Source organism: Artibeus jamaicensis, unplaced genomic scaffold (assembly GCF_021234435.1).
Source record: "Artibeus jamaicensis isolate MK-2021 breed Jamaican fruit bat unplaced genomic scaffold, CSHL_Jam_final contig_354, whole genome shotgun sequence".
NCBI lineage: Eukaryota > Metazoa > Chordata > Mammalia > Chiroptera > Phyllostomidae > Artibeus > Artibeus jamaicensis.
The window spans coordinates 18140772-18151743 of NW_026521803.1; the positions used below are offsets into that span (position 1 = coordinate 18140772).

General features: G+C 39.8%; 1 protein-coding gene across 2 annotated transcripts in view; it reads right to left on the minus strand.

Moving 5' to 3' along the window:
• The window catches only part of NOL4 (nucleolar protein 4), a 285053-nt gene extending 274802 nt beyond the window's left edge, over positions 1-10251 (minus strand). For both annotated transcript variants that reach the window (XM_037154492.2, XM_037154493.2), the window contains exon 1: positions 9988-10251. In XM_037154492.2, the coding sequence (XP_037010387.2) occupies positions 9988-10251 (264 nt within the window). The remainder of the gene's footprint in view (positions 1-9987) is intronic.
• Between the last annotated feature and the right edge of the window lie 721 nt (positions 10252-10972).

Below are 10972 nucleotides of genomic sequence, written 5' to 3' on the forward strand. Positions count from 1 at the left end.
GTGCTTTATAAAGAGTTTACTTGTTATTAACTGCACAAATACTCTAGGGAAAATTAATAGTAAAAGACTGAGTATTAGTTGTATTTTGCTTTATATGACTAATCATGACAAATTAGGTGGCTTAAAACATCACACACTTACTGTCTCACAATTTCTGTGAGTCAAAGCCCAGCACATTTCAGCTGGGTCCTCTGCTTGGGTTCTCATATAGTTGAAATCAAGGTGTCAGCTAACTGCATTTTTATTTGGAAGCTCAGCTAGGAAAAGATCCACTTCCAAGCTTCCTTGGGTTGCTGCAGAATTCATTCCTTTGTGGTGGTAGGACTTAGGTGCCCACTGTTTTGCTGGCTGTAGGCAAAGCAAGCTCTTAGCTCCTAGAGATTGCTGTCAGCTCATAAACCCATGACCCCCTCCATCAGAACAACAGAGAACCTTCCTTGCATTGAATCCACCCCAGGCTTTGAAACCCCATGACTTCTGCTAGGATCCAGGAAAAAAGCTTTCTCTTAAAAGGCTGCTGTAATTAAGTCATACCCACCTGAAAAACCCCCTTTCTTAAAGTCAGCTGCCACACAACATAACAGAACTGTGGGAGTTATAGTTCATCACAGTCACAGGCTCCACCACACTCAGAGGGAAGGGGATTACAAAGCATGACGGTCATTTGGGAGGTGGGAGTTACTGTAGAATCCCTGCCTACCACCAAGCGTACAACCATAGGGAAGAGCCTTAGGGGCAGAGATGGACACATGGGTTCAAATCAAAGCAAGAACAAGAAACAACTTAAAATAAAATTTATAGCATTGCCTTTAGAATAAACTTTATGTGTTCAGAAATTTTTGAATTGACAATCACTTTACTTTGAGGGTCTATGCTTGGTTAAATACGCTATATAGAATTCTCCACTTGAGTTTTTAGAGGAATTTCTTTGAGAAGTCTTTATAATTGTAGATGCAGTAACAACTAAGAGGTCAAAAATTGTTTTTCCTTCAGTCCAAAAAAAATCCATTTCTTACAAGATAACTTGGTCCATACATATGGAGTCAAAGGAACTATTTAACTCATCTGATTTACATGCTGCACCATAAGCTACTAAGAGATGTCAAATCTCTTATAGACCTAAATCACGACATTTCTACTTAAACACTTTTGGTAGCTGCCACCCCCTACAGAATGAAGTCCAAATTTTTAACATGCCAGTACACACTTCCCATAATTTTTTTCCAACTGAATTTTCCACTGCACCCTACACTTCTGCTCTTAACTGTGCACCATCCCCTGAATATTTCTTTGATGAAATCTCTCTCTTCCTACCAACACCAAACATCTATAATTGTGTTATGGGTGTCACAAATTTGTATGACTTAGATATAATTTTAATAGTGTGTTCGTTATGTACACAGACACTCCTGGTAATAAAGGAGGTAATATTTTAGGTGAAGCGTAAGGTTTAACCACAATGTTCTACTGTGAGACAATATTGTATTATGAATTAGAGAAATTGTCTACAAATTGGCATGTGCATACCCAAGGGAATACCTGACATGACCTATTGAGATAAAGAAGTAAATACTAAAATTTATATTTTATGTATTTTAATATTATCCCTAAATATTTATATTTTGAATATGTTTTAAAATGTGTTAAGTATTCATATAGTAGTATACTTATATAACATATAAAAATATACATATTGGGGAGCTGTTTAGTTTTTTAAATAACTGGGCTGCATTATTTTAAAAGTCTGGAGACCACAGCAAGGATTTGGAAAACCAAATGAAGTAGTTTAGCATCCCAGCTCTGAAGACTTTAAGGATGTGTGACTGTAGGAAGTCACCTTACCTAAGCGACAATTTTCTAAAGTGTATAATATAAATCACTAATACTATAGAAATACTGTGCACATTAACGAGTGGCCTTTTGTTTAAAGTGACTAGCCAGATCCATAACCTATAGTGAGAACTTGATACCTTAAATCTATAGGGAGACTTGATAAATGTAAGGCATTATAATTAATATTATTAACTGTGTTATACTCAATACTTATAGTTATTAAAGAAGTATACTTATTGAAGAAGTCTAGATGAGGAGTAAGGTCACTAGTTTCTTAGCCTTAAAAAGGGGCCGCCCTTGCGTACTATGGGTGGGATTACAAAATGGTGCAGCTGCTATTGAAATCAGTATGGCAGCTCCTCAAAATTTTTAAAAATAAAACTTCCATGTGATCCAGCAATCCCCCTATGGGTACATACCCCAAAGAGTTGAAAGCAGGGTCTTGAAGGGAGATTTGAACACCAATATTCATAGCAGCACTATTCACATTAGCCAAGAAGTACAAGTATCCCAAATTGTCCATCGCCAGATGAATGGATAAACAAAATGTGGTATACGCATACAATGACATATTATTCAGTCTTTAAAAAGAAGGAAATTCTGTCACATGGTATAACATCAATGCATCTTGAGGACATTAGGCTAAATCAGTCACACAAAGACAGACCCATTTACATGAAGTGTCTAAAGTAGTCATATTCGTAGAACCAGACAGCAGACTGTGGTTACCGGGGCCTGGATGGAGGGCAGAGAGAGAGAACTGTTGTGTAGTGGGTACGGGGTTTCCGTTCCATGATACAAAACGCCTGGGGAGCTGCTACGCAGCCATGAGTACAGTGCACTTCATACTACTGAACTGTAAACTTGACCATGGTTAAGGTGGGATATTTTATGTTGTATTTTTAACCACAATTTACATAAATAAACATATGTTTTAAACAGAGTGTCCAGCGTGGCTGTGAAACTAGCTGTTGTGCTGGGGTAGGATGGTCTGATGCAGGTCGTACTGGGCTGGGGAGTATTTTCTGATCACTCCATTGACACTAAGCACCAAGGATGCGCCAGACATTACGCCAGACATTAAAGATCCAATTCCTTCCTTCCAAACAGGTTTTGGGAACACTGTCAAATTACCAATCAATGGGCATATTGTATGGCATGGTTTGATAAGAACATGCAGAGTCAAGATCTACTCAGTTCACTTACTCAACAGCACTCTGAGTATAAAGAGGGAGGGGAAAGGAGAAATTAAAAATGTCACACATATTTTTGGCTTAGTGGGTGAGCCAAATGCGTTCTGTCCATGTAGAAAGGAAATTTAATTAAGAGGTGTCAACTTGGAGGACCAAGAATGAGGGAACATGAATAAGAAAACTCCATTTTTGGAAATATTCAGTTTGAGGTGCTTTCAAATATCTTGGTATAAACATCCAGTAGGAACCCCCAAAATACAAATCCAAACCTCAAAAGATATGCATTAAGTCACCAGGACGCACAAATGAAACCACAGACATGAGTACAATCACTCAGTAGGAAAAGGAATTTAGAACACACCATAGTGACATTATGTAATTTTAAGAATAAAGAACTAAACTTTATGAAATTTGATAAAACAGGTTTGCCTCTGAATTTTCAGAATGAGCAAAGCATCTACAATGTTCCAGTGGAAAGAGTGAAAGAAAGGAGTTATACCTAGTTAAGTGGTCCTTTACGTTAAAAAGGCAAATGTCCACTATTTTCAACTGCATATTCATAGCACCATAAACTTCAAAGAATAGCACACATAAAGCATTCCTTAGGTTAAAAAAATATATTTTATCAGCCCTGGCCTAGTAGCTCAGTTGGCTGGAGCACTGTCCCCACACGCCAAAAGCTTGCGGGTTGGATCCCTGGTCAGGGCTCATACTTAGGTTTTGGGTTCCATCACTGGTCTGGGTGTGTATGAAAGGCAACTGATTGATGTTTCTGTCCCTCCCTCTCTCAGTTCACCCCCCCTCCTGTCTCCTTCCCTCCCTCCCCTTTCCCTTTCTCTGTCTCTAAAAAATCAATAAACATACTCTCATGTAAGGATTAAGAAAAGTATCAGGAAAAACAGTCTACCAGGTGATGAATCAAATTAAAGAATTCAGAAGTAAGGAAACACAGGCAAAGAACGGATAACAAGCACTAAAATATGGCAAAGAAAAAATAATGGTGAGAACCAAATTATACACTGTAACATAAACATAAAGAACCCTGACAGTAAAAACAATAATAATACACAATATTATCTAGTGAATATAACAAATACAATAAAATATAAACAATTATAATGTAATAAATGTAATATAATATTAACAGGAAGTAACGAGAAGATGGGAAGTGAAATAGGCTCATCTGCCATTGGGCAAAGTCAATGATATGTATTCAACTGAAATCTGTAGCTAAATAATTCCATCTCTTGTTATTTTTTTATCTTTTCTATTAGCTTTAGAAATGAATACTTCTGAGAAGAGGCATTTATCTATTGACAATTTTTAAAATTTCATGTATTCCATTTTTGCTATATTTTGGTAATATATTTTATTTTTACTTAAATTAGCATAGAGTTATCATCTCAGTTTTGGAAAATTATTTCTGCCTGTCTATATTAATCATTATATCAATCAATTATCACATCTAATTTTTGGTGTAAATGTTTAGAGACATCTATAATAATGTTCCTAATTAACTAATGGTGGTTATATCTAGATGGAGGATTCAGTGTGACTTTTAAACTTTTTCTTTTATTTTCATTTAGATAATTTAAATAATAGAAATGTACCACTTTTATAAAAACAAGGACATTTATATTTTCTAAAAATGGAGTAGGCAGAAAAATATCTAAATAATTCCTGCAGAATAATATATTGTATTTTAACTTTTTGTGGCAGTGTGATTTTTATAGTGTTAGTATATACTCATTTATAATTATACCACGGTGTTCTTGCTTTGTTAATAATACTTAGAACAGCTTCTGTTTTTAGCATTTACTATGTGCTAGGCATATGCTAAATGCTTATGAATTATGATTATTAATTCTTATTCAAAGCAAGTTAGACAAATATTATTACTGACATTTACAGAGAAATCGCATCTTCAGTTAAGAAACTCCCCTTAACTCACAGCTCTGGTAAATTTCATATCTATGATTTAAATCTTGCTCTAAAATCTATGCCCTGCCATCTATGTTGTCCAGAGTTTATTTTATCTTGTTATCCCAGGATTATGAAAACGAATGTAACCTAAAACATATTAGATTCACTTTAATCTTTCCCAGTTAGGTAGAAAGAGTCTCAGCAAATACAGCCACTATCAGAGAAAGGTCTTGCTGCTTTTCACGTGGGGTTGACACTCTTCGAACTCTGCTGCCACATTCCTGTCTTTGCTTCTTCATCTTTCCTCTGACCTATGCAGAAAGCCTAGAGTATAAAATCTTGAGAAGTAGAATCTTAGCTAGCTCAGAAGGTTTATAGACAGAATAGAGGGGTGCTGAATCTTGCTCTTTATTCCCACTGTGGTTACTAACAAGACAGGGGACCAAAGGAAAAGTCAAGAATCAGTAACAGGAAATAACTGTGAGATAGTTTTCCTATATTAACAGGGTCCAATTTCCTCCTTATGTTCAGGGGATTTATACCTACAAGGCTCTTGATCCTTCCTTCCTATGCCAGACTAGCCTCTAGTTTAAGCCCCACTCTTCTCTGAGAGCCCTACACAGACATGGTGCTAGGGACTTGCCATACATCATGTATTCCCCGGAGTGACTCATAAGGAGCCACTAAAGTCAGCTAATAACCTACATTGCTGACATTCATACTTGGGATCTTTGGACTGCAGAGACCTAGTCTGTATAGAGAGTGCCTCAAAATACTTTAAATAGAGAGAAAATGCATCAGCTATTAGTAGCAATCCCACTGAGAAAGTGTTAGGAGATAAGCAAAATTTTTCTTATGCCTCAATGACTATAATTATGTGAATCTGTCATAGATACAAAGTATCCTGATATGTATAGCTGGTGCTATTTCTCAATTCTGTTTTCTGAAAGTTCTGTAGCATCCAGATCAAGGCCTAATGCATGTGCATCAGGCCTAAAGTTAGGCCCAGTCTAAGTGTATACAGACTCCTTATGAGGCATTATTTCTTCAACTTGATAAACATAAACAGTTTATAACCGAAACCACAGGAAACCAAAAAAGAAAAACAAAAAATCCAATAACTGTTTATGAACCAGTCCATGAATATTTATTCTAATCACTGCAATCAATTAGTAGCATATACTACAAGAAAAAATATGAAATCTGAGGCTACAGATTGTAGAACTGAATAAATCATCAGTTTTAAATGACATACTGAAGATAATTCATTTTCCTTTCTGGATGAAAAATTTATTTCATGTTCCCCAGTGGAATAAACATAAGGAAAAAATACATGAAAGACAAAAACGAGATCTAAGTGTCTGCACCTACAAATACAGGTCAAGGAAAGTATCACTCATATTATTTGATTTTACGGTTTGGATATCCATTACCCTGTTTGTATAAGACTGAAAAACTAGTGAAAATGAGTTTACCAAATTTTCTAATATTTTATACAGTGTAGTGGGCTTTCTAAAAACACATAATCATCCATTAATCATATGACTAATGGAAGGCTTTAATAAATTTTCTGGTTATTTTCCAAGTTTATCTTTCATAATATCAAGTTTAAGTTGTGTGATGTTTCAACTAATTGTTGCCAGAAAAAAAAGTCAAGTAAGATGAAAAGCTTCTAAAAACAAACTAAACTAGAACTATCCAAGATGTAAAACCATAGCAATGCTAATTTCAAATGATCCCTGAATAAACATTTGTAAATAATCAATGTCAGATATTTGCTGTATCTCTTAGAGAATTCATGTTATTCATCATTTCATCCCTCTAACTTTTGTATACCTTTAGTGAAAGAACACACAAAAACAAAAGTGGCGGCATGAAAAAGACTCAGATGCCACACTCAACACGCACATGCATGTGTGGGTGCACATGTGCCCCGGCGTGCACACGCACACAGGTCCCATGCCAGACCTAAAATGGCTGAGTTGCAGGATGTTGTTGCTAGGTGACCAAACAGCATCTCCTCTACCACAGAGTAATCTAAACAGTGACAGCTATGTTCCCTCAGCTTTAGTCATGGTCAGGACAAATACTAAAGGGTATCTTTTAAATTTTTTCCAGCATTCTACATTTTTATTAAAAGCCAGTTGCTACTTGCTTGATTCTATCGTCAGTTAAATTTAGGTGTTAAGGGAATGTACATTTGCAAAGTTACATTCATTCTTTTGAAAAACAAGAGGTAGCACCTAGAGGCTTTCAGATGAAAAGATACTGTGTTTCAATAAAGTATGTGTGGCACTCTTCTAGTTCGACCTCCCAGTTGCTATCAGTCTCCCTCTCTTTCATTAAACACAAGTAGTTAATTAGCCGCAGCCTGTCCTCTTGCCTTCTCTCTCTCCCTTTTCTCAGGAGTAATGATGTCTAATTATCAACAGGAGTGGGCTACTGGAACACCAGGTGCAAATGTCTCTCACTGACACCACAGCCAGCTCCAAAGAGCTAGACTGGTTCTTAGTCTACTTGAAAATAGCATTCAGACGCAACGTTTTATTCAACCAACATTTGCCTTTAAAGGAAAAGAAAATGTATTTTCTGATTCTTTGGTGATTGTGCCCCTGATATTATAAAGAATAGTCAACATATTTTTAAGGAAAGAACTATCTGAAATGTAGGGAAACAGGATAAAAAGGGATCTTTTATTTATTTTTTAACTTGTTGAAATGACGATTGGTTGTTTCTCAGAGAAGGAGGAGCCTATAATTCTGTCAGGAGCAGCATAAAAATTTCATAAAGAGCAATAGAAGAGTTCATGAATTAAAAAACTCTTCAACATTTCAGAACAGGCTGGAATGAAGAGCAGGGCTCTTAAATACTACCCAGAAATCATTATCAAAGAATATCACTTGATGGATTACATTTTCCCCCATAAATATGTGCAGCCTTTACTGAAAAGAAAAAAACACGTTTATTACTAAACCTGGAGTTGTTACTCTATTAGATGTATTAGTAATAATTCTTTAACAACTCTGCATTAGTTCTTGAATGAAAATATGGGTATCTGAATATAGAATGTTTGTTTGAATTATGACATCCTTGTTTATCTTAGTGTCTCTAGAACATTACAGAATTTATATTATTTGAATTTTTAAATTTATGTTTTAAAAGGGCACATCTGTTTATACATAGCAGATGTAATCAAATCCATGCAACTATAAATTTATTAGCCCAATACACAGGTGAAGGTATTGGACACGTAAACAGAGGGACCTAAGTTTAACATGCAATCATGAAAAACAAACTTCCCAGCTAGCCATATTTAAAAAAAACATATACAACAATATTAAATATTTAAATATACCTTTAAATATTTTATTCATTTAATTAGCCTAATACTGCCCAAAGGAAAATACATCCTTATGTTCTGAATTCTAATTTTGTCTAACAATAAGTTTTTTTTTTAAAAATCAGGTTCTTAATGTTATTCCTGATACAAATGAATCAAAGCCCTTCCTGGGCTACAACAGACTTCTGGCTCACCCAAATGTAAATAAACCTCACTTCTAACCTATGCCCATCTAGTGCTCATTATTTAGTAAAGCAAGACAGTAATCTCACCATTGTCTTTAGCAATGCCACATGTTAAAGCAGGCAGCTGCATTTGTAAATTTACCTCCTAGAAACCTTCCAACAATGATACATTTTAAAATGACGGCACAACTTTTATGTTTCATTTCGCCTTTATTTCCATGCCCCATATAAATTCCAAAACAAATATACTTCCTTCAAACAACGACACCTAATTAATCTCTGGAAACCATGCATCGTTTTCCAAACCTAAACGAATCCTCCCATTAATCCTTTGAGAAAACTTTCATGAGGATAGGTCCAATCTAAGGTACCTCCGTTTGAGACAGAACAGCTTTCGAGACACACATCCTTTCAGCATCCTCCAGGAATACTGCGAGGGAAACAGTTGCCAGTAGGGAGGGAGGAAAAGGAACAAATGTTCTCGAAACCCCAAAGCCAGGCGAAAATGCAAAGGATGCCAGATACCCTCCCCCACCCCGACTCCAGGCGCGTACCCACCGTAGCATGAAGAAGAAAGAAGTCTCATGGATCTGATCTGAAATCCTACTTGTAGCCCACAGTGCCCATCTTCTTAAAAAGGAAATTGCCGCTGCCACCGCTGCCTCTGCTTTGTGAGGCTGGGATCCACTGGGATCTCAATGCCTGCACCTTGCAGCGCCTGGTGGAGAGCTTTGTGGCCATGAGTCTAGTGCCATCCCGGAACGAGAAACAAATACATGCACCATTTGATTGCGCCCAAACCCATCTCTCTTGGTTGTTTATCATATAGCTACGGCTTTATTTGTGAAAGGAGAAGTGAGGATGGGAATGGGGGCGGGGAGGAGTAATCTCCAGGATCTTATCTTACAATCTTAATAGTCGCGGCGAGATCTCTGGGAGTGACCTAGGCGATCCGACTGCCAGAGTCTCCCAGGCGGCTGCCTTAACAATAAAACCTGATAGTGTGTGCGTATGGGGCGGGGGGACCCCACATTCATGACTAGCGCCACATTCGGTCTTTGTACCAATAAGGAGACACTGTAGACTATCGATCAGATTCGTCTATTATGAGAGCGTGCGGCTGGGGCTCCAGCGTGGCCTTTCTGAGCGGTGGCGAAGGCGGGACACGCGCCAGGCACCCAGCAAAGGACTTGGGACAATGGCCCAGCACGAGGACGAAAGGCGCCGCCCGACCCGGGGTTGGAAGCTCAGGCAGCTCGTGCCGGAGCCAGGAGGCGAGGAGCGCGGCGGTCTCTGGAGGTGCGCTGCCGCTTTAAAATAAAGGACCACAAAGCCTCCACCGTGGGGGAAACGCGCCTGGCTAATGAGAGTGGGGACGACTTGGGGAGGGGGTTGAGGAGGGTGGGGGCACACGAGCCAACGATGGCTCACGGCTCCCGCTTTCTCCCCCCTTCTCTCCCCTCCCCGCTGGGCTGCTCCCGCAGACAAATAACGGAGAAGGCGAGTCACTCACCGTGGTCTTGACCGGCACGTAGAGCACTTGCTTGGCGCCGCCACCGCCTCCGCGGATCTCGTCCGGCTGGCCCAGCTGGAAGCCCTTCGATTTAACCCAGAATTTAAATTTGGCGTTATCGGTGGAGCTTGACTCGGAGCCGTTGAGGAGCTGGACGATCCGCTCGTATTTTTTACGGGTCACCGTCTTGGTCTTGCCTGAGTCCCCGTAAGTCCTGAGGCACCAGTCCTGGAACTGGCGGTACATGTCGCGCTCGCTCTCCATGTTCCCCGCGCCCGGCGGTCAGCCAGAGGCTCCCAGCGCACTTCGCACCTGTTCACCCCGGGCTCATGAAAAATGCAGCCCCCGCCACGATGCAGGGACGCGAGGTCCCGGCCGCCGCCGGAGCCTGTCTCGGGTGGGAGAGGAATGGAGAGGGGAGGAGGGTCCGGTTGGGCACCCGCAATCAATGCCCTGTGCTAGCAAGTCGCTGGTCCATTCGTAACTGTAACGGATGCCCTAGACCCTGTTCTCGTCCTCTTAGTGATGGGTCTCTAAAATTGCGTGACTAGGACCATCCCAACAGCATCTAGCCCAGAGGGGCTGGGTTTTGAATAATTAAAATCTCATTCCTTGGTTTATTAAAAATTCCAATATTGACTTCGGGTGGTCCCTCGACGCCTTGCCCCTGGGTTGTGTCCTGGGCAGGGCAGGTGGAGCGCAGCGCCGCCTCCCCGCGCGCGCCTCTGAAGCTTCCCCAGCCGCTGGCCCCGTGGTCCAGGAGCGAGGGCTGTGCCTCTCTCGAAAACAGCCTCCGGCCCAGCGCCTTGGAGCCCGGGAGACCCGGGTCCCCGGGCTCTCCTTCCTCCAGGATCCTGTTCCGCTTCGGCCTTCGCTGTGTGGGGGCGTTAAGGGACTAGAGAGAGAGAAAGTTCTTACCTGTCATGTTGTTAAGCCTATCAAATCCTGCTACACAGGAAAAAATTTTTAAATGTATTTTTAAAAC